The 25,145-nt window shown below is 36.6% G+C and overlaps 2 protein-coding genes across 2 annotated transcripts; both read right to left on the bottom strand.

Annotated features, from left to right (window-relative positions):
- Positions 1-1,415: 1,415 nt before the first annotated feature.
- Positions 1,416-2,363, bottom strand: LOC121436984 (olfactory receptor 4A5-like). Its single transcript, XM_041636881.1, has one exon. It carries the CDS (start codon positions 2,361-2,363, stop codon positions 1,416-1,418), a length of 948 nt encoding a protein of 315 aa, XP_041492815.1.
- Positions 2,364-11,186: 8,823 nt separating this feature from the next.
- Positions 11,187-22,838, bottom strand: LOC121442060 (olfactory receptor 4A8-like; the record flags this gene model as incomplete). The annotated part of the gene is made up of 3 exons (XM_041643527.1): positions 11,187-11,389; positions 17,719-18,336; positions 22,808-22,838. Coding segments are annotated over 3 exons (852 nt in total), but the record flags the coding sequence as incomplete, so codon positions are not given.
- Between the last annotated feature and the right edge of the window lie 2,307 nt (positions 22,839-25,145).

The raw sequence follows: 25,145 nt of genomic DNA, 5'->3' as shown, positions 1-25,145 counted from the left end.
CAGCCCCATTGTTAACTGACTAATTGTTATCGAGAGAAAGCAATTATTTTAACATATGACTAGTGTCTAAAGTTTCCAGAACTCTCTTGCCTAAGCCTCACACATGTTAGCTTTGAGTCCAAGACCAAGACCTTAAACCACTCATGTTTATTGTAAGATACAATGCTATGTGTGTTATCTAAAAGTTATCATCTGAAAATGCAGAGATAGTGACCAAAATGGAGAAATCTTAAGATAAACAATGCATTTCTGGAATTTAATCATGTAGCATAAGCATTTGTTTTTAAATTACTTGTTTGAAAAACTGTATTGTATTTGAAAAATTCATATGTGGACACTATCTTCTCATTCCAACTACTCCCTCAAACATTTCCTTGCCTCATCCCAGTCTACAGTATCTATTTATACATATATATCACTAAATATTATATATATATATATATATATACATACACACACACCTACTGAGTACAATTACTGTTCTTCATAGGTATGTGTCCAAGGCTGAACACTTTAATTTAGAAATTCTTTCTAGCACCATAAACATGCCTGACCTCTTCTAAACTCACTATCTTTAAATTTATTTTTAATTTTTTCTAATGTATGTTTTGATCATATTTGTTTCTCTTCTCTTCTCTCTTATTCCACTTTCCACGCACTTAGGAAATTTAATGTGAATTTTAGGTGCATTTTCCTTTTAAAATGAATGATACTGGTTTCTCATTTTTAGAATTATTTTTGCTTTTATTTTGAGATTGTAATTTCATTTCATTATTCTCTTTCATTTCCTCCTTCCACACTCACCCATATATTCCTCCCTCCTTCAAGGATGGCTTCTTTTTTCATTAATTCTCAACATGTTTATATGTATATTTATATATACATCTACATTCCTAAATATAACCTTCTCAGTCCCCATGATGTTTCTTGACTGTATGTTCCAGGGCTGTCCATTTGGCCATGGACAACCAATTGAGGTGTGCTTTCCTGTGAGCACCACTTTTCCGATTTTCAGCTTTACTCAGCTGCCTGTAGGTCTTTGAATAGGATTGAGGCCTCATGGGCTTTTCCACATCCAATTTGTCATTTGTTGGTATTCCTGTTGATACTTGTTTTTTAGACTTAAAGTAGAAAAAAAACACTTTCTTGTGAGTTTAATTTTGATATATATGGAATAAAATTAAAATATTTTCAAGGACAGCAACCTTTTATATTTTTACTTATATAAGTACATCTATTTTCATAATCTTCCAAGATTCTCTGTAAGAGTCATTCTAAAATAAAAAAAAATAGTTTGCTATTTTTTTAAAGTGCTGTGCAAAAATACTGTTCTAAACCAAGTAGAGAGTACTTAGACAACAAAAGCATTTGTTAAAGTCTACTGCCTGTTTATTACTTAATAGGAACAGAAGAGCTCATTGTGGGGAATGCACTCTTATTCTACCTATAGTTAATTTTTTATACCAGAGTTTTTGCATAGCATTTTTAATCTCTGAATTTCTCATGGTGTATATTAAAGGATTCAGCATGGGAGTAATAATTGTAAAAACCACACTTATTGATTTATCAATAGGAAAGTTAGACACTGGTCTAACATAAATGAAAATGCAGGGAACAAAAAAAAGAACAACAACGGTGATGTGAGAACCACAGGTGGACAAGGCTTTTCTTCTCCCTTCCTGACTGTAGCTTTTAAGAGTGTTTAGAATGAATGCATAGGAGATTAGGAGAAGGATAAAAATGATCATACAGATTGCTCCACCGTTGGCAACCACAGTAAGACCAATGAAATAAGTGTCACTACACGCTAGTGTCAATAGTGGATACATGTCACAGATAAAGTGGTCAATGACATTGGATCCACAAAAAGGGAGATTAGACACAAAAATAAGTTGAACCAAGGAGTGGACAAAGCCACCAACCCAGGCTATCACCAACAGAAGGATGCAAATCTTTCTATTCATGATGGTCAAATAATGAAGGGGCTTACAGATGGCCACATAGCGATCAAAGGCCATCACCACCAAGAGGAAGACCTCAGCACCACCAGATAAGTGCTCAATAAAGAGTTGGCCCATGCAAGCTGTGAATGAGATAGTCTTTTTGTCAGCGAGTAAGTCCATAATCAACTTGGGTGATGTGGAAGTGGCATAGACAGCATCCATGATTGACAGATAAGCGAGGAAGACATACATTGGGGAGTCCAAGGAGGGGCTGGCAAACACTGTCCCCACAATGAGCAGGTTACCCACCATTGTCACAAGATAGATGAGCAAAAACATGGCAAACAATACTTTTTGTCCAGTTGGATCCTGAATGAGACCCAGAAGGATAAATTCTGTGACATTGTTTCTCTGTCCCATTTAAATGTATTTCAATTGTGTCTCAATAGGAAGCTCAGGTGAACAGGGTCTGCAATGGTATTACAAAAATGACAGGAGTTTATGCAGTTATTAAGCACATCTTCAGTAAAACTGAAACTAATCAAAATAGAAAGAAAAGATAAGTAGTAAAATGAGGAGTGTGGTTTCAACATGTAAAAAATATTTTCCATGTAAAATTTCCTTATATGTAACATTTACATATAGGAGAAAATACTGAAAATACAACTCATGTGTGTAAATTAAAAAAAAAACAAGCACAAGCAAGGGAATAGTTTAAGCTCAGTGTGAAAAGTCTTGGGCTTGAGTCATATAATCAAAATGTAAATAGAAATATGTTCGTATTAACACAATTAGAAATGAAAAGATTGAATTATATGACATCAGAATCCTGTCTTTTCAAGCAGTCTACACTGCGGAGAGTGTGGCCCTGAATTTTCCTTTCATTGACTTTGTCTTCTTTCTTATACCTTATCATCAAATAAAAATTCCCAAATCAGTTGATAATACTTAAAAATGCTGTCTGGTAGTCACAGAGATATGATGACTGCAGTGAGAAAAATCACAACTCTAAGTTTCCCACTCATTGCGTACAAAGCCCAGGTAAAAAAGTTACACCAATGGACAACATAGACTCTGGAATACACTGCATGCTATAGCTCCTGGTTCACTCACTACCTGTGTGGACATGAGCAAATATATTAACTTCTCTGTGCATTGATTTCATGATTTTCCCAGGGGAAATATGACAACACTAACTTCTGTTTAAATAAACGTAAAATATCCTAAGCACTGCCCTAGCAAAATCTAAATGAATAAAATGTGCCCCTGGTGTTCCTCACAGTTTAACTGTGAAACTAAATTAGAATAAATAATAAAAGTCTCTATTGATTTAATAATTATAAACATGAATCAAGATATAAAAATATTATGCTTATTACCCATGATTTATTTTTTAGATTAAAGTTAGAATTATATCTTTTAAATATATTTGCATTGGTATAAATGTTTGTAATAATATATAATATTTATATACTTTGATTTAGATATTTTAAATAGCAGCAAATACGTAGACTTCCCACATAGATACTAGGAGAGGGATATGAAGAGATATGTACACTATGCTGTGACACAGTTACACAGACAGACAGACACACACACACACACACACACGAATTATAGCCTAGAGTTATAAGCTCAGTCCAAGAAAGACTGCAAATAAAATAAGAAAAGCAATTCCTAGGGTAAGATAAACATAACATAGGGGCCAGAAAGAATCTGACATTTCACTAGATGGTAGCTTTGATGTACCTTTTACAAGTCTCATTCATATTATTGCTTCATCTCATTCTGCAGATCCATCCTTGAAGAACCAGACTGAGAAGCATACACCCATTGCAGGACATAAAGCTGTAAAGTGATGATTTCCAGTCTCCCTTGTGTTATAATCCATTTTATGTATGTTTATTTCTTCTCAAACATTAGTTCTGGTATGGGTAAGATGGAGATTCATGATTACTATTTAATTGTATAGTTATTTACACAGTTCAGTAAATATTAGTATTTGAACTACAATTTATTGTGTCAATTGTCAAAATTTTTGCCACAAATAATGAATAATAGTATCAATGTGATTCCAAAATAAAGCTTTAATAAGTTTTTTGAAAAATTAACACAGGCTATTAAGAATATGTTTTTCTCAAAGAACAAGGAGGGGTATTGGGAAGGTTTAGGGAGAGAAAAGAAAAGGCAGAAATGTTGTAATTAAATTATAATATCAAATATAAAAGAAAAATGTTTTTCTCAAAATGAAATATATAATCACAAAAATGCCACACTATTATTTTATGATAATAATTTTAAGTATCTGTCTAGTTAATAGCAGTTAGGTAATATTTTAGCATGAGTTTGGTTCTAAGTACATACTAACTTGCTTACTCAGGTCATTTATGAAACCTCACAAAACCTTTAAGTTCATGGTAAACAATGAATCTTTTACATTGTAGCATGGTTGTTAAGATAAAACTTTTTCTAATTCACATATTTAAATCAAATTCCATGTAAATGTAAATATCTTTGCAAAATACAATATCTCATAAAGAAGAATGTAAGATACTAAACTTATAGTTACATTTTTTATATTTTGACATATATCCATTGTTGTTGGCAATGCAGAAAATAAGTACATGTCAACTATAATATAATTCTAATTAATTTCTGTGTTTTGATAGAATGGTTATTTAGTTCAGTTGCCCCCTGGGAGGATATATGGTCTTTTAGCTATTAGTTGTATATTAAGATATCACAGGGATTTGCATCTAGCAACCATTCCTAATTGTTTTGTAAATGTTTATTTGGGGTCTTATCCTGGGTCAATAAAATTAATGCTTCTTTCACTTAGGTCATTAGATCTCTCTTGTAGCTATGATGTGATAATAAAATAATTGAATAATTTATTTTTATTTCTAGAAATAATTACAATTGGTAACTACTTCAATATTTTTATATCCACTTCTCATAAAGTCATTCTTCTAGAGAGGTATAAAAGTACAAAGTTAATACCTATAATATAAATCATTTAAAATCAATAAGTACTATAGATCCTCCCCCCTCCGTCCATCCACGGGGCAGAAAACCCTGACTGCTCTTTGGACTGGAGAGGGAGGGGGAAAGGAGTCGGGGGAGGGGGAGAAGGGTGGGAGGAGGGGGAGGGAAATGGGAGGCTGGGAGGAGGAGGAAATTTGTTTTTTTTTCTTTTCTCAATAAAATAAATAAATAAATAAATAAATAAATAAAATAAGTACTATAGAGCTGTAGATAAAATTTCTTACCAGATTGGAAACATAATTTCATGGAGAAATAAAGATATAAATTTTATTGCTGTGTAAAACTCAGTCTGTTAATCAAAATCAACCTTACATATACAATTATTTGGTAGTTCAAATGAATAAACAAAAAATTATCAATATCAAAAAACCACAATTTTCCCTTAATTATTTCTTGAGAAACAACAAAAAAAGACTCTGCTGTGAAGACTTACCATTGATGTGTTTACATTTAACTGCCAAAATTTTAGGTTCTCTGTTTACCAAGCCAAGTTTCAATTTAACTTCTTAGCTAAGAATATGTTGGAAATTTTTCCACAAGTATAATCAGAATTCTAATTTCTTCTCAAGTGTTGTCTTCCTGGAAATACTTCTTACTTCCAAATTAAAAGACCTACTTGTACATCTCCACAGTTTCACCATGAAATTCGAATCTTTCACAAACTTCTGGCAGCAGTCAATGATATAACTAGAGGGCATGCTAGTCCAAGGACTGTAGTCCAACTATAGCATTCTCTAGCTTAGATGGAATGGGGTTCTCACAATGCCCTTGGGCCATTCTACCTGAAGAAAAATCCCTCCATTTATATGAGCAGATACAGCCTACGGCTTTTACATCATTCACTAATTTAAAGTTAAGAGACTATCTGGTCATAATAGAGCTATTTGTTGGAATATTTGGAACAAGTTCAAATTCAGCAATCACTTCCAAAGAGGTTTCTTCCCTAGTCAAGTCCCTAGAGGAAAGAGACTCTGCCAAGAGATAGGGTCTGATTTATTAGGAACCTATAATTTGAAAAGAAATATTCTGTTCTGCAATGATTTATAAAACATGAGTTGTAAATTATCAAATATTTATTATTGCCAATAATATTTAGATCATTCTGAAGGAGAGAGAATGCCCATCCTTCCCTCTAAAATCCAAGCACAGTGTGGCATTCCTTTGCAAAACTCATTCCAACCAAGGAGCTCTGTGTACAAAGCTAGAAAACAAAGAACTTCAGACTTCTGCAGCTGGTACCATAGCTCTTCAGAAGACAGGCAGTCTAAGTTCTGCACTGTTAGACTGTAGGCTGTAGTTAAGATCTGAATCAGTGTCAGAGGAACTTGTAAGAATATTCATGGTTTCAATTACTTCATTTCATCTCAATAAACTATGAATTGATTTATGAACAGCAAAGTGAATATAGGGAAAACACAATTATTTTTTAGTACATGAACAGTGCCTAAAAGGCTTCCACTGCTGTTGTTTTGCCTTGGCTCTCTATCAGCACTAGTGAAAAGTTACATGGTGCTTAGACACTGGATTTTTGATGTCATAAGTACCCATAAAAGTAAGCTTCATTACAAGTTGTGTTTTCAATTTACCAAATGAGATAATACCACCTATCCAAAATATTATATGTATTTTTTCTAAAATAACTACTCAACAATGTCATCTGTCAATTGAGTAAATGGTAAAATATATATAACACATAATTGATTTTGTAAAAATTACCAAGGTATAAAGTCATCATGAGCACTTAGTGCTATGAACATTCCTCTTAGCACTGCTTTCATAGTGTCCCATGATTTGGGTATGTTGTGTCTTTATTTTCATTGAATTCAAGGGAGACTTTAATTTTTTTCTTTATTTCTTCCTTGACCCAGGGGTGGTTCAGTAGTTGACTGTTCAGTTTCCATGAGTTTGTAGGCTTTCTGGGGGTAGAATTGTTGTTGAATTCTAATCTTATTCCATGGTGATCTGATAGTACACAGGTGGTTACGACAATTTTTTTGTATCTATGGATGTTTGCTTTGTTACCAATTATGTGATCAAGTTTTGAGAAGGTTCCATGAGATGGTGAAAAGAAGGTATATTCTTTTCTGTTTGGATGGAATGTTCTACAGATGTCTGTTAAGTCCATTTGGTTCATTACATCTGTTACTTCTCTTATTTCTCTGTTAAGTTTCTGTCTGGTTGACCTGTCCATTGATGAAAGAGGAGTTTGAAATCTCCTACTATTAGAGTGTAGCATTTGATGTATGCTTTGAGTTCTAGTAATATTTCTTTTACATATGTGGGTACTTTTATATTAGGTGTGTAGATATTCGGGATTGAGACTTCCTCCTGAATTGTTCCTGTTATGAATATAAAGTGTGCTTCTCCATCTCTTCTGATTTATTTTAGTTTGAAATCAATTTTGTTAGGTATTAGTGTAGCCACACCCACTTGTTTCTTTGGTCCATTTGATTGGAAAACCTTTTCCCAACCCTTTACTCCAAGTAAATGTCTGTCTTTGTGGTTGAGGTGTGTTTCTTGTAAACAGCAGAATGTTGGATCCTGTTTTTGTATCCATTCTCTTAACCTGTGCCTTTTTATAGGTGAATTGAGTCCATTGATATTAAGTGATATTAATGACCAGTGGTTGTTATCTCCGGATATTTTTTCTAGTGATAGTGTTTACGTGTTTCCCTTCTTTAAGTTGTGCTGGTGGAGGCTTGTTAGATGTTTGTGTTATTATGGGTGTTGTTGACTTCCCAGCTTACTCCTATTCAGTCCTCAGAGAGGGTAAGGCACATTGCTGTGGAAGAAGGCCCAAGGCCCTCCCTACTATATCTAGGCTGAGCAAGGTATCCATCCAAAGAGAATGGGTTCCCAAAAAGGCAGTACATGCAGTAGAGATAAATCCTGGTGCCACTACCAGTGGCCCCTCAGTCTTCTCCAGTCATTCAAGTGTAAACCACATTCAGAAGGACTAGTTTAGTCCTATGATTGTTCCTTCCAAGTCTGGCTAGAGTTGGTGAGCTCCCATTAGCTCAGTTAGACTGGTTCAGAGGAGGGTAGAAGGGGAGGGGTAAGGAGAACTTGAGGGAATGGGATAGTCAAGAAGGAGGAAGGACAGAGATGAGAGCAAAGACAGAGATATCTGAATTGAGGGAGCCATTATAGGGTTAGCAAGAAACCTGGCCCTAGAGAAATTCCCAGGACTGGAATGTTTTAGGGGAAATAGCTTACATAAGCACAAGATGGAGGCATGAACAAAATGGAGGAATTTTGGTTCCTCAGGTAACTAGTTGCAAAACAAAAATGCATTCATAAGTTGGCATAACATGGTTTTCAATTAAGAGCTATTCTGTCAACAAGTTCTGTAATCTAGTACTAGCTTCAACTGAATCTCATGTACTGAATCTATTCATATTTTTAGCTAACTTTAATATTATCCAGTATTAGAGTACATAAAATGGAAAATGTTTTAACGTTGACCCACAAAAAAAGGAATCCTTAAACAGTGTGCAGGTATTAAAATCTGCCATGCAGATTATATTACATTAGAAATGTATGGTATGTATTTACCTTAGAAAACTTCCTTTTTTTCTAGATATTTACCTAGGAATTGTTCTCATTGATTTCTCATGAATATAGATTCTAAATCAGCATATTACAAGATACTTGCACACCACTGTACTGGCTGATTTGTGTATGAACTTGACACAAGCTAGAATCTTTAGAGAAGAAGCCACATTTGAGGAAATGCCTCCATGATATCCAACTCTAAGTAATCAATCTAGTAATCAAGGAAGGAGTGCCTAGCCCATGGTGGGTAGTGCCATCCCTGGAGAGGTGGTCCTGGGTTCTGTAATAAGGTGGGATGAACAAGCCATGGGAGGTAACCCAGTAAGCAGCACCCCTGCATGGCCTCTGCAATAGCTCCTTCCTCTGGGATCCTGCCCTGTTTGAGTTCCTGTCCTGACTTCCTTCAGTGATGAACAGCAATGTTGAAGTGTAAACCAAATAAACCCTTTCTTCCCCAACTTGCTTTTTGTCATGGTGTTTCATCATAGCAACAGAAACCCTAAAACACCCATGTTTATTACTAGTCTATTATAATAATCAGAATATTAAAAATGTAAGATGCCACTATACAGTAGTTAGAATGACATTTTTTTCAGATGATTTAATTATAAGGAAATGAATGGAACTGAAGATCATCAGTTTATGCAAAGTAGGCCAGACTTTAAAACAAATGGGTAAGCCGGGCGGTGGTGGCACAGGTCTTTAATCCCAGCACTCGGGAGGCAGAGGCAGGCGGATCTCTGTGAATTCAAGGCCAACCTGGTCTACAAGAGCTAGTTCCAGAACAGGAACCAAAAGCTACGGAGAATCCCTGTCTAAAAATTAAATAAATAAATAAATAAATAACAAATGGGTTTCTCAGATTCACAAAATTCTGACTCAAGCAATCATCAATTTCAGGGAGGAAGGACTCTAAATGACTTCAAAAGAAAAAAAAGATAGGTTCATTTTATAAATTAATATAAAATGTAGCATGAATTTTCTAATATGTATTTTCTAAATTTAACATATATATTTGAAGTGGGACACAGATGGGAAGGAAGTGTACAAGCACAAGGAAGGATGACATGAGAAGGGTTTTATTGTGGAGAAACATAAACAAAATTCAATAACACATGTGTCTGAAAATATGATAGTGAACACTTTCATTTGTACACAATAAAAAGCAATAACCAAAAATTCTTCAGCAACATCAAGTTGTTACGAACATTAAAAACATGTAAAACTGAGTGGGGAGGTGGTGGTGCATGCCTTTAATCCCAGCAATCAAGAGGCAGAGGCAGGCAGATATCTGTGAGTTTGAGGCCAGCCTGGTCTACAAGAGCTAGCTCCCAGACAAGCTCTAAAACTACAGAGAAACCCAGTCTCGAAAACCAAAAACCAAACCAAACAAACAAACAAACAAACAAATAAACGTGTGAAACTATAAATTCGTGCCAGCTCAAATATGGAAGAATCTTTCAGTTTCTTATGAAGTCAAAGGTACGTTGACCACTAAAACTAGTTCTGCTACTCAGTATTTATCTAAGTTTAAAGAAAACTTAGCTATGAATACACAGGTACATTTTATGCTTTATTCATAATGTTAGGTATCTGGAAACAACACAGTAATTCCAGTTTGGAAAGAGATGAATAAAGTATTAAATACACATAAAATGTAACATTGCAGTGCAAAAAATGATATTCCATATAAGCATATAATTCTAGCATAAGCACATGAAATTAAATTCATTATGTCACAGAAAGTAAAGCAGATTTAAAGGCTATATACTATGTCTATATACCATAATCCTTTCTTTTTTTTCTTTTTTTTTTTTTTTGGTTTTTCGAGACAGGGTTTTTCTGTGGCTTTGGAGCCTGTCCTGGAACTAGCTCTTGTAGACCAGGCTGGTCTCGAACTCACAGAGATCCGCCTGTCTCTGCCTCCTGAGTGCTAGGATTAAAGGCGTGCGCCACCATCACCCGGCCCATAATCCTTTCTTATGAATGTGAATAGTCATACATTCTCGAAATTATTTTATTTTTCAACTAAAATTAATGAACAATTTCTGCTAATCCTTTTTAAATATTAACTGAGATAAATTATGTTCAAGTAAGCTATTTTTCTGCATTATGGGAGAAAAACACATGCAATTTGTACATTTCCTGAAATTCCCTTTTAATTGATTATAGTATGAAAGGTTACTTTACTATTTTTAAAGAATTTACATTTATAGGGTATCTCAGAGAAATATATTGAGTAAAATATTGTTTTTATTTATGCTTTAAGTATGCTGAAAAGTAATTATATCACTTTACCTCTCCCTATTCTTACCTCCAGTGCCTCCCAGCTGCCTTCCTTTGAATATATCCTATTACCTCCACTCTCAAGTTAACAGTCTCCTAGAGGCTTTAGTTATCATAATATACATATATATATATGAATATGCATACATGAAATATATAAATATAATTAGATTAATCCATTTTTCTGTTCATGTGTGTATAGTTTCAGGGCTGACCACTCAGCACTGTACAACCAGTAAAGGAACTAATCCCTGGGAGAGGAAAATTTTCATTGTCTTGGGGTAATTAATTGTTTGTAATTTTTTGATACATTCTTTTGCTAGGATTTTTTTCACTGGATCTTCTTGTCTACTTAGTTCAGTGACAAGACATTCCTATTCTATCTGTAGCTAACTTTTTACATCGGAATTTTTCCATATAATTTTTCATCTCTGAATTTCTCAAAGTGTATATTAAAGGATTTAGCATAGGAGTGAAAATTGTATAAAATACAGCAATGAATTTATCAATAGAAAAGTTATAAATAGGTCTGGCATACATGAAAATGCAAGGAACAAAAAGAGGACAACCACCATGATGTGGGAACTGCAGGTGGATAGAGCTTTACACCTTCCTTCCTGACTGTGATCATAGATTGTATCTTAATTAATCTGTAAAAACATTTTCAAAAGAATTATTTCAAACTAAAGTTTAATCAAATTAGAATATTTTGTTAATCAAAATAAACGAAAGTTGTATAGATAAAACTATAAATAAAAATTAATACATATGACATTTACAGTTAGTTGAAAGAAAACCCTAAAGAATTCCACTGAACTGAATATATCAAGAAATCCGTTTAGGTTTTCTAAGCACATCATATTTGTCTTAAATGGAATATTTCCATCTAATACTTCAATGCTCAGGGACCTAAGCAGAAGAAAAGGAGCAAAGATTGTAAAAGTCAGAGGCCATGGATGAATTCAAAGAATATTGTTTTTTATACACTGTTGCAGGTATGGATTCACAGAGATTGACAGCATACACATTACCTGTACATATTCAAGTCACATAATATCCCAGTATTGAAAAGAGAAGTGGACACAAATTCCCATACCTAACCAACAAGCAATCTATAATTGATACCTGCTAGGACAAAAAAAAAGGAAAATATTTTTTGAATGGACAGTTATTAGGAGATGTAACCACACTCCAGGACAGAACTCATGTCCAAGAAGAGTTGGTTGACCAACAGAAAATGAACTCCATGGATTTGGTTTTATTGGGTTTGGTGGGGGGGGTTCATTTGGTTTGGTTTGGCCTTTTACCTTGTTGGGTTTTCGGTTGTTTATTTTGAAGGTTCTTTGAAGTTTGGTTTTGGGAAAGTTGAGAGAGGGAATTCAAAAAGAGAGAGTGGGGAATATATATATATATATAGAGAGAGAGAGAGAGACAGAGACAGAGACAGAGAGAGACAGAGAGAGAGAGACAGAGAGAGACAGAGAGAGACAGAGAGAGAAGAGAGAGAGAGAGAGAGAGAGAGAGAGAGAGAGAGAGAGAGCATGAATTGGATGAGAAGAGAAGGGGGAAAGATCTGGGAAGAGATGGAAGAGAAGAAAAACCATGATGAAAATACAATGTATAAGACCCTTCACCAACACAAAACAAAGAAGGGAAACACACAAACTCTACGACTAAAAAAAAATGACCGGAGTTAACGACCACTGGTCATTAATATCACTTAATGTCAATGGACTCAACTCACCTATAAAAAGACACAGGCTAAGAGATTGGATAAGAAAACAGGATCCAACATTCTGCTGTTTACAAGAAACACACCTCAACCACAAAGACAGGCACCTACTCAGAGTAAAGGGCTGGGAAAAGGCCTATCAAGCAAATGGACCTAAGAAACAGGCAGGTGTGGCCATACTAATCTCTAACAAAGTTGACTTTAAACTTAAATCAATCAGAAGAGATGGAGAGGGGCATTTTATACTCATAACAGGAACAGTTCATCAGGATGAAGTCTCAATCCTGAACATCTATGCCCCTAATATAAAAGCACCCAAGTACATAAAAGAAACATTGCTAAAATTCAAGGCAGCCATCAAACCGCACACACTAATAGTAGGAGACTTCAACACTCCTCTCTCACCAATGGACAGGTCAATAAGACAGGAACCTAACAGAGAAATAAGAGAATTAATGGAGGTAATGAATCAAATGGACTTAACAGACATCTATAGAACATTCCATCCAAATAGGAAAGAATATACCTTCTTCTCTGCAGCTCATGGAACCTTCTCGAAAATCGACCACATAGTCAGTAACAAAGCAAACATCCACAGTTACAAAAAAATATTAGTAACCACCTGTGTCTTATCAGATCACCATGGATTAAAGTTAGAATTCAACAATAATGCTACCCCCAGAAAGCATACAAAGTCATGGAAACTGAACAGTCAACTATTGAACCATACCTGGATTAAGGAAGAAATATAGAAAGAAATTAAAGTCTTCCTGGAATTCAATGAAAATAAAGAAACAACATACTCGAACTTATGGGACACTATGAAAGCAGTCCTAAGAGGAAATTTCATAGCACTAAGTGCCCACTTAAAGAAAACAGAGAAAGCTCACATTGGAGACTTAACAGCCCACCTGAAAGCTCTAGAAAAAAAAGAAGCAGACTCACCTAGGAGGAGTAGAAGACTGGAAATAATCAAAATGAGGGCTGAAATCAACAAAATAGAAACACAGAAAACAATACAAAAAATCAATGAAACAAAAAGCTGGTTCCTGGAGAAAATCAACAAGATTGACAAACCACTATCCAAGCTAATCAAACGGCAGAGAGAGAATTTGCAAATTAATAAGATCAGAAATGAAAAGGGGGACATAACCACAGACACAGAGGAAATTCAGAGAATCATTAGATCTTACTACAAAAGCCTATATGCCACAAAATTGGAAAATGTAAAGGAAATGGATACTTTTTTAGATAAATATCATATACCAAAGTTAAATCAGGACCTGGTGAACAATCTAAATAGACCTGTTAGTCGCGAAGAATTAGAAGAGGTTATCAAAAACCTCCCTACCAAAAAAAGCCCAGGACCAGATGGTTTCAATGCGGAATTCTACCAGATCTTCCAAGAAGATCTAATACCTATACTCCTTAATGTATTCCACAAGATAGAAACAGAAGGGTCATTACCAAACTCCTTTTATGAAGCCACAATTACTCTGATACCAAAACCACTCAAAGACTCAACCAGGAAAGAGAACTACAGGCCAATCTCACTCATGAATATCGACGCAAAAATCCTCAACAAAATACTGGCAAATCGAATCCAAGAACACATCCGAAAAATTATCCATTATGATCAAGTAGGCTTCATTCCTGAGATGCAGGGCTGGTTCAACATACGAAACTCTATCAATGTAATCCAGCATATAAATAAACTGAAAGAAAAAAACCATATGATCATTTCATTAGATGCTGAAAAAGCATTTGACAAAATTCAACATCCATTTATGTTAAAAGTCTTGGAGAGATTAGGGATACAAGGGTCATACCTAAATATAATAAAAGCTATATACAGCAAGCCGACAGCTAACATCAAATTAAACGGAGAGAAACTCAAAGCCATCCCACTTAACTCAGGAACACGACAAGGCTGTCCACTCTCCCCATACCTCTTCAATATAGTGCTTGAAGTTCTAGCAATAGCAATAAGACAACATAATGGAATCAAGGGGATTCGAATTGGAAAGGAAGAAGTTAAACTTTCGTTATTTGCAGATGATATGATAGTGTACATAAGCGACCCCAAAAACTCCACCAAAGAACTCCTACAGCTGATAAACAGCTTTAGTAATGTGGCAGGATACAAGATCAACTCCAAAAAATCAGTCGCCCTCTTATACACAAAGGATATGGAAGCAGAGAGGGAAATCAGAGAAGCTTCACCATTCACAATAGCCAAAAACAGCATAAAATATCTTGGGGTACATCTAACCAAGGAAGTGAAAGATCTATTTGACAAGAACTTTAAGGCATTGAAGAAAGAAATTGAAGAGGATACCAAAAAATGGATGGACCTCCCTTGCTCTTGGATTGGGAGGATCAACATAGTAAAAATGGCAATTCTACCAAAGGCTATTTATAGATTCAATGCAATCCCCATCAAGATCCCATCAAAATTCTTCACAGATCTGGAGAGGACAATAATCAACTTTATATGGAAAAACAAAAAACCCAGGATAGCCAAAACAATCCTATACAATAAAGGATCTTCTGGAGGCATTACCATCCCTGACTTCAAACTCTATTACAGAGCTACAGTAATGAAAACAGTGTGGTACTGGCATAAAAACAGAGAAGTCGACCAATGGAATCGTATAGAAGACCCGGATTTTATCCCACAAACCTATGAACACCTGATTTTCGATAAAGGAGCTAAAAGTATACAATGGAAGAAAGAAAGCATCTTCAACAAATGGTGCTGGCACAACTGGATGTCATCTTGTAGAAGAATGAAAATAGACCCTTATCTATCACCGTGCACAAAACTCAAGTCCAAATGGATTAAAGACCTCAATATCAGCCCGAACACACTGAATCTGATAGAAGAGAAATTGGGAAGTACCCTACAGGAGCTGGGCACAGGAGATCGCTTCCTATGTATAACCCCAGAAGCACAGACATTAAGGGCAACATTGAATAAATGGGACCTACTGAAACTGAGAAGCTGCTGTAAAGCAAAGGACATAGTCAATAAGACACAAAGGCAACCTACTGATTGGGAGAAGATCTTCACCAACCCCACAACAGACAAAGGTCTGATCTCCAAAATATATAAAGAACTCAAGAAACTAGACTTTAAAATGCTAATTAACCCAATTAAAAAATGGGGCACTGAACTGTACAGAGAATTCTCAGCAGAGGAAGTTCAAATGGCCAAAAGACACTTAAAGTCGTGCTCAACTTCCTTAGCAATCAGGGAAATGCAAATCAAAACAACTTTGAGATATCATCTTACACCTGTCAGAATGGCTAAAGTCAAAAACACCAAGGATAACCTTTGCTGGAGAGGCTGTGGAGGAACGGGTACCCTCATCCATTGCTGGTGGGAATGCAATCTTGTGCAACCACTGTGGAAGTCAGTGTTTCGGTTTCTCAGGAAATTCGGGATCAACTTACCCCTGGACCCATCAATACCACTCCTGGGAATATACCCAAGAGATGCTCTATCATATGACAAAAGCATTTGTTCAACTATGTTCATAGCAGTATTATTTGTAATAGCCAGAACCTGGAAACAACCTAGATGCCCTTCAATGGAAGAATGGATGAAGAAAGTATGGAATATATACACGCTAGAGTACTACGCTGCGGTAAAAAACAATGACTTCTCGAATTTTGCATGCAAATGGATGGAAATAGAAAACACTATCCTGAGTGAGGTGTCCCAGACCCAAAAAGATGAACATGGGATGTACTCACTCATAATTGGTTTCTAGCCATAAATAAGGGTCACGGAGTCTACAATAGGTGAATCTAAAGAAGCTAAGTAAGAAGGTGAACCCAAGGAAAAACATACAGTTATCCTCTTGGCTAAGGGAAGTAGACCAAATTGCCGGTGAGAAAATTAGGATCTTGGGGGTGGGGTGGGATGGGGGTAAGGGGAGATGGGGAGAGAAAAGGTAGAAGGGAAGGAGGGGGGACTTGGGGAATCAGGAGAATTGGGATGAAGGAAAGGTGGATAGGGGAGCACGAACCACAATTCTTAGTTAAGGGAACCACTTTAGGGTGAGCAAGAGACTTGACCCTAGAGGGGCTCCCAAGTGCCCAAGATGAGGTTCCCAGTTAGTTCCTTGGGCAGCTGAGGATTGGGAACCTGAAATGACCCTATCCTAGAGCAATACTGACGAATATCTTGCATATCATCATAGAACCTTCATCTGGTGATGGATGGAGACAGAGACAGAGACCGACACTGGAGCACTGGACTGAGCTCCCAAGGTCCCAATGAGGAGCAGAAGGAGGGAGAACATGAGCAAAGAAGTCGGGACCACGAGGCGTGCACCCACCCACTGAGACAGTGGAGCTGATCTACTGGGAGCTCACCAAGGCCAGCTGGACTGTGACCGAAAAAGCATGGGATAAAACCGGACTCTCTGAACATGGCGAACAATGAGGGCTGATGAGACGCCAAGGACAATGGCACGGGGTTTTGATCCTACTTAATGTGCTGGCTTTGTGGAAGCCTAGCCAGTTTGGATGTTCACCTTCCTAGATATGGACGGAGGGGGGAGGACCTAGGACTTACCACAGGGCAGGGAACCCGGACTGCTCTGTGGACTGGAGAGTGAGGGGGAGAGGAGTGGGGGGAGGGGTAGAAGGGTGGGAGGAGGGGGAGAAGGGTGGGAGGAGGGGGAGGGAAATGGGAGGCTGGGAGGAGGTGGAAACTTGTTTTTTGTTTATGTTTTTTTCTTCTTTTCTTAATAAAAAAAATTTAAAAAAAAAGAAAATACAATGTATAAAAAAATTTAAAGAAATTATAGAAAATTTTACATAAACTGAAATAGGCAATTCATGAGAAATGGTTAAAAAGTACAACAAAATTATGATACTATAAGAAACTACACTAATTATTAAAAATCACAAGAAAAACCAAATATTTACAAATTGCATTCACAATGCAAGTAGTTATTTTATTATATTGGGACTTAATAGTTTTTGGAAAAGTTTTTCCATAGAATTTTTTTATCTCTGAGTTTCTCAAAGTATATATTAATGGATTCAACATGGGAGTCACAATTTTATAAAATACAGTAATGGATTTATCAACAGGGAAACTACAAACTGGTCTAACATACATGAAAATACAGGGAACAAAAAAGAGGAAAACCACAGTGACATGGGAACTACAGGTGAACAGGGCTTTATGCCTCCCTTCCTGACTGTGAATCTTTAGAGATTTTAAAATGATTCCATAGGAAAGAAGGAGGAGGATGAAGATCACTAAACACATAGCCCCATTATTGACAATGGCAGAGAGGCCAATGAAGTAGGTATCAGTGCGTGCAAGTAGCAATAGTGGGTATATGTCACAGCCAAAGTGGTCAGTGATATTGTCACCACAGAAAGGAAGTTTATACACAGGAAGAACTTGAATCAGAGCATGTACAAACCCTCCTACCCAGGCCATCACTAAGAAAAGGATACATACCCGTCGATTCATAATAATTATATAATGCAGGAGCTTACAGATAGCCACATAATGATCATAGGCCATTGCGACCAGAATGACAATATCAACACCACCAAATAAATCCTCTATAAAGATCTGGTGTATGCATGCTGTGAAGGAGATGGTCTTCTTATCACGGAGCAAATCTACAATCAACTTGGGTGAGATGGCAGTGGAATAAACAGTATCCATGACTGACAAAGAGGCAAGGAAGAAGTACATTGGGGAGCCCAAGGAGGGACTGATGATCACTGTCATCACAATGTCGTCACAATGAAGGCGTAAGTCACAAACAATGCCACACCAATTCGGGGTTATGATTATTAGGGTGGTATTTATTTAAAGGGGAAAAAACTTACAGATCACTGTCCCAGGCAACAGCCCTCTACGCAACCAGGAAAGGAGTCTAGTCGCAGGCGGAGCAGGAAGTGAAGAGAGAGAGGAGAGAGAAGTGGCCGCTTTTTTAAAGGGAGAGAAACCACGCCCCAATGGGCTGGTACTTCAGCGGTGATAGGCTGGAGGAGTGGGAGGACCTCCCGCAACACCTCCCCCTTTTGTTTAAATAAGAGAGTTCTAAACCTACTATGAAATTATATACAATAAGTACAAATATCCTATTCTAACTAGCTTAGGTCTTGTATAATAAATAACTTGGCCAAGTCATGAGAGAAAGTAACTACATTTATATAGTCTTCAACCCCATCAAAGATCTGAGAAGGGAAATAATGTTACCTGGGTAATTAGGAAGTTTAGTAAAAGAACTTCCAAAACATGCAACAAATCACAGAGACAACTGGCTACCTGGGCAATCACCCAAAATCACGTTAGCAGCGTTGAAGCAACCAACTTTGGCTAAGGCCTAACATAACTGACATACCATTTTAAAAGGCAAGCAACTTTTCAAAACTATCTTACCCTATCTTGGCAGGATATGACAGCCCTGTTTTATCGATTGATGCATGCTCTGTATCTTTGTCAGTCATTGAGGTATGGGCATTTCTTTGCCCCAAGGCCAGTTCTGCCAAAAAGAAGGCTCCAGGTGGAGTGTCTTTGGTGCTCAACATTCTCTCGGGAATAGAGTGGTGTTGCCAGGAGCAATTGTGTCTCACTACCACAAAACTCTGAGTTAGATTAAAGGCCATTTTCTACAGCTCTTTGAAGAAGTTGAAGATTATCTATCTATACTGAGTATAATCTCTAAATATCTAAAGAACCTGATTAGTCTATTATAAATGACAAACTTAGATGACTATTAGTCTATATAATTCTCAATATCTATCTAACTTAAAGACTAAGACAAAAAACGACTGTGAAACAAATGAGGACAATGACCTCCAAATATAAACAATGTACAAATATACATTGCAGTAGGTAAATATATATCAATACACAAACATTATATAAGTATCTTAATCAGAGGTAGAAATGTACACTGCAATATGGTAAATATATACAATATACAATATATATATATATATATCAATACAATATATATCAATACATAAAAAATGTTTTAAACAGAGGTAGAAACATGCATGTGTACAATAGTCAATATAATTTAACTTTGTATCAATATACAAGAATCTATACCAATGTATTTGTCTAAAAACAGTAACTCACAATTACAAATCTATTATCCCATCATCCCTCTTTTTTTTTTTTCAAAATGATCCCTGAGCGTATAAAATTCCTCCCCCAACCCTCAATCGTATACTAATTATAATCAACCCCTAAATGATGTCCCTAAACCCAAGGGCAAGTTTTTCTGGGAAAGGGGACGTCGTCCTCTAGAATTACTTCCAGCTGTCATGGGGGCGACATTCTTTCTGGGGGATCCTGTGAAAGTGAAATGATGGTTAAATTTCAAGATCAATGTCTTTTAAAATTGCCAATAGTCTCTGAGTATTTTGTGCAGGTCTGGCCAAAATGTTGTATAAGATGTGCACCATTTCAGCTAACCAAGTTGGAACTGTCTTGTGCAGCTGGTACCAAAAGCAGGTCTTGTAGTAGCACTATCAGTATCATGACGTCATATCAACCAGGTGGAGTTGTTGTTATGGGGCCCCATCTTCTTCCTGGAAACTTCAAATGTCAGTTCAGGAAAAACTCATTGTTCATTATGAAAAACTTAAACATTAATCATATAGACATATATATATATATATATATATATATATATATATATATATATATTCAATGAAAGACATGATAGATATATTCAATGAAAAGTATGATAGATATGAAGAAAAGCAAAGATGTTTTCTAAACTCATATTTCTTTCTGTCCCATATCATGGCTCTTGACATGAGACAGAAACTCCAGAAACTCTGGGTTTTTCTCTTACCAACAGGCTTGGAATTGGAGAGGGACTGAGCCAGAGTCCAACTTCAAAACCAGCTTTATGAATTTAGAAATGTGGTTTAATATTACTTACACAACCCTTTCAGTTTTCTTGATATTTCCTATTGGGCAGGTATTTTTCCATCTGTCAGTATCCAAACATCCAGGGTCCCTTGAATTTCTCAAAGATGAGTGTTTTCCTGTGGAGATAAGAACAGAACCCTGCCCCCATTCTATATGTTTTTCTTACCACCTGTATGAATATCATCGTTGTGGATGAGTTGTCATTTCTCCTTTCCAAGAGGTTTCTCCTCTTCAAATCTAAACTTTATTAATTTTGATGGTATCCACAATTTTTCTTCTCCTGTGGAAACAAGAGCAAAACCCCTTCCCCAACGTAGCACATCTCCTGGCTTCCATTGAGAGGTCAGCACATCTTTGAAATAAATCGTTTGATTTAGTTCAGCAGACTTTTCCATTATCCAATGTCTTTCTGCTGCTGTCGTTCCTTTCTCATTAGCGTTAAGAAAATTCAAGGTTAATAAAGCATTATGTAATCTATTCGTAGATGTATTTTCGGTCCCTTTCTGTTTGTTCAGCATATCCTTTATAGTACAATTTGATCTTTCTATAACTGCCTGACCTGTAGGATTATTTGGTATACCTGTAATGTGTTTTATATTATAATAATCAAAAAAGCGTTTCATTTTCTTAGATACATATGCTGGACCATTATCTGTCTTTATTTGCGCAGGTATACCCATGATGGTCATAACTTCCAATAAATGTGTGATTACTGAATCAGCCTTTTCTGAGCTCAGGGCAGTAGCCCATTGAAAACCTGAATAGGTGTCTATGGTGTGGTGTACATATTTTAATTTACCAAATTCCATAAAGTGGAAGACATCCATCTGCCAGATTTCATTTCTCTTAGTACCCTTTGGGTTACTACCTGCAGGCAACGGTGTTTGATTATAGAAAAACAAGTAGGACATCTCTTTATAATGTCCTTAGCTTGTTGCCAAGTAATGGAAAATTCTTTCTTTAGGCCTTTACTATTGACATGACGCTTCTTATGAAATTCTGAGGCCTGCAACACACTTCCAATCAATAATTGATCAATCTCAGCATTGCCTTGGGCTAGAGGACCAGGCAGACCTGTATGGGACCGGATGTGTGTTATGTATATCGGACAAAGCCTGTTCCTGATTATGTCTTGTACCTGGATAAACAATGAAGTCAACTCTGTGTCATCTGGTATAAATTCAGCGGTTTCAATATGCAAGATAACTCTTTCTGCATATTGTGAATCTGTAACTATATTAAGAGGTTCTTTAAAATCCCTTAGCACCATAAGAATGGCATATAATTCTGCCTTCTGGACAGAATTATAAGGGCTTCGTTCCACCTTACTCAATTCATCTGACTTGTAACCTGCTTTCCCTGATTTATTTGCATCAGTATAGAACGTACGGGCTCCAGTTATTGGAGCATCACATACAATTCTAGGAAGAATCCAAGAAGTTCTTTTTATGAGGTTAAGTCTACCACTTTTGGGAAAGTTTCTATTAATTTCTCCCAAAAAATTAGCACAAGCTCTTTGCCACGGTTCATTGTCTTCCCATAACTTTTTTATTTCTTCAGTAGTAAAAGGCACTATAATTTCTGCTGGGTCTATACCTGCTAGTTGACGAAGTCTCAGCTTACCTTTTATAATTAATTCAGAGACTTTTTCCATATAAGTTTTTAATTTTTTTACTTGGTTTATTAGGTATAAATATCCACTCTAAAATAATATCTTCCCTCTGCATTAGAATCCCTGTAGGAGAAATTCTGGAAGGCAATATGACTAGGATGCAGCTAAGATTTGTGTTCACCCTATCCACATGTGCCTCCTGTAATTTTTCCTCAATCATTGTCAGTTCCTTTTCTGCTTCAGCTGTCAGTTCTCTTGGACTATTCAAATCTTTATCACCATCTAAGGTTTTGTTTCAATGAACTATTAGATCAGGTGTTATCCCAACAGCTGGTCGGAGACTGGAAATGTCTCCTAACAATCTTTGGAAGTCATTAAGAGTCTTTAACCGGTCTCTCCTAATTTGTGCCTTTTGCGTTTTAATTTACTCTAACCCTATTCTGTAACCTAGGTAATTAATAGAATTTCCTCTTTGAATCTTTTCAGGGGCAATTTGTAATCCCCACCTAGGCTAGACTTTCTTTACTTCTTCAAACATCCTTTCTAAAGTATCTTTATTTGAATCAGATAATAAGATGTCATCCATGTAATGATAAATGATGGACTTGGGGAATTGTTTACGAATTATTTCCAATGGCTTACTTACAAAATATTGGCACAGTGTAGGACTATTGAGCATACCCTGTGGGAGGACAGTCCATTGATATCTCCTATTAGGCTGAGAATTATTATAAGTAGGCACTGTGAAGGCAAATTTTTCTCTATCCTTTTCTTGTAACGGTATAGTGAAAAAACAATCTTTCAAATCAATAACTATAAGAGGCCATCCTTTTGGTAAAAGAGAAGGCAAAGGAATTCCAGATTGTAGTGGGCCCATAGGTTGAATTACTTTGTTGACAGCTCTTAGATCTGTCACCATTCTCCATTTACCAGATTTCTTTTTTACAACAAACACAGGAGAATTCCAAGGGCTGGTTGATTCTTCAATATGGTGAGCATCTAGTTGCTCTTGCACCAGCTGTTCCAATGCCTGTAGTTTATCTTCAGCTAGAGGCCATTGTTTGGTCCATATTGGATTCTCAGTTAGCCATTTTAAAGGTAGGGCCGTTGGTACCTCTAAAGGTTTGGTATTTGCTGTATGTTCTTGTACAGCCTGAATGGCTGGTGACCTTATCCATAATGCCTCATCATATCCTTCCCAGAATTATGAGTTCCTGGAAATACAGGAATGTTAATCTGGGTATCCCATTGCTGTAGCAGGTCACAGCCCCATAAATTTATGGCAATATTGGCTATATATGGCCTTAGTCTTCCTATTTGCCCTTCGGGCCCTATGCATTCAACCCATCTTGTGCTTTGTTTTACACGAGATAGGGTTCCAATTCCCAGGAACTGAACATCTACCTCTTGAAGAGGCCAATTCGGATGCCAAGATTCTGGGGTAATGATACTTACATCCGCACCTGTGTCTAATAAGCCTTCAATAAAAGTGCCATTTATACAGACTCTTAGCTTTGGTCTTTGATCATTAATAGAAGTCTGCCAAAATATATGTTTACTGTGTCCTATTGGGTTTTTTGACTCATCCTCCCCACGTAATTCTTCATTTAGACCAGTATTACTTTTTACAGCAGAAATTGGAGCTTTTAATTTTCTTGGTGAGGCACGTTCTCCACTGTGACTGGGAATGACTGGGCCACTGTTGGCTTGGGGGACTGCGAGAGGCCCCCCAAGGAGTTTCCCGATGATATCAGATTGCCCCATCTGTCTGTTGTTGACCTACATTCGTTGGACCAATGCCTGCCTTTACCGCATCTCCTACATATACCTGAAGGCCGATGTCTCCTATTTTTGTCATTCCCAGAAGAGATATTATTCCTAGAAATTCTTTGCCTGCAATTCCTTTGCAAATGTCCTAATTTACCACAATTAAAACACCTGGCAGTTTGATGTCTCCTCATTACTTTGGAAATCACTTCTCCTACCCAAGATTCATCATTATAGCTAAACGTCTCAACATTCATCGTATGCTGAATCCATTCATCCATAGGTGCTGATCTAGACTTTAAAGGCCCAATTATCTTTTTGCATTCTATGTTTGCATTCTCAAAAGCTAGAGATTCAAGAAGTATTCGTCTAGCTTCTGGGTCTGTTACCCCTATGTCCAGAGCCTTAATTAATCTTTGCAAAAAGTCAATAAAGGGTTCTCTCTGTCCCTGCCTAATTCTGGTATATGATTCACCCTTTTTGCTGGATCTTTTATCCTATTCCAAGCATTTAAAGCTGCTTGGTGACATAGACACAATACTTCATCGTCATAAAGAGCTTGGACCTGTGGATCAGCATATTCTCCTGCACCAAGAATTTGATCTTGGGAAACCTCAATACCTTTTGCTCTTCCTTGCTGTTCCATATGTTTGGATTCTTCTCTGAAATAAATTCCAAACATCAAGGAAGGTCCATTATCTAAAACTGCAGACACTAACTGATGGAAATCATGGGGAGTAGCTCTAGCATTAGAAGCCCAAGTCCTTATCATTTCCTTTACATATGCATTGTGCAAGCCAAAATTAACAACAGCTTGCTTAATTTCTTTCAGATCATTCATTGCTATTGGCGTCCATCTAGCTTCTCTGACTCCCTTTGAGCCTTTAGAAGTTGATGCTTTTTCAGAATTAAGTATAGGGTATGTCGCTAGAACCCTGGGTAAGCCAGTTCTAATAGCTGGTGGAGGCCTTGTATCCTGTCCTTGTGCCTCCTTACTCTGTTCACCAGCTGCAATAATTTCCCCAATCTTTTCAAATCTTTTTATCATTGTCTCTCTTAAATCCTGAATCTCCTGACCTGTATATATTTCCAGTGATTTCACTGAGGTATCAATTTTTCGGTCCCCATTCTGCACCTGTGATTCCAAAGCTTTAATTTTTACCTTCAAAGATAACATGTCCTCCTTAAACTTTTCTTGTATATCATGTAGATTCCCATCTTGGAGGTACATTCTGTCTGTTACCTTATCAAAACTTTGTGATAAAGTCTGAA

This window comes from Microtus oregoni, unplaced genomic scaffold (genome assembly GCF_018167655.1).
Source record: "Microtus oregoni isolate MIOR12 unplaced genomic scaffold, Mior012 000002F_ref0000024, whole genome shotgun sequence".
NCBI classification, from domain to species: Eukaryota; Metazoa; Chordata; class Mammalia; order Rodentia; family Cricetidae; genus Microtus; species Microtus oregoni.
The sequence above is the reverse complement of the archived record's forward strand: the minus strand, read 5'-3'. Positions and strand labels throughout refer to the sequence as shown.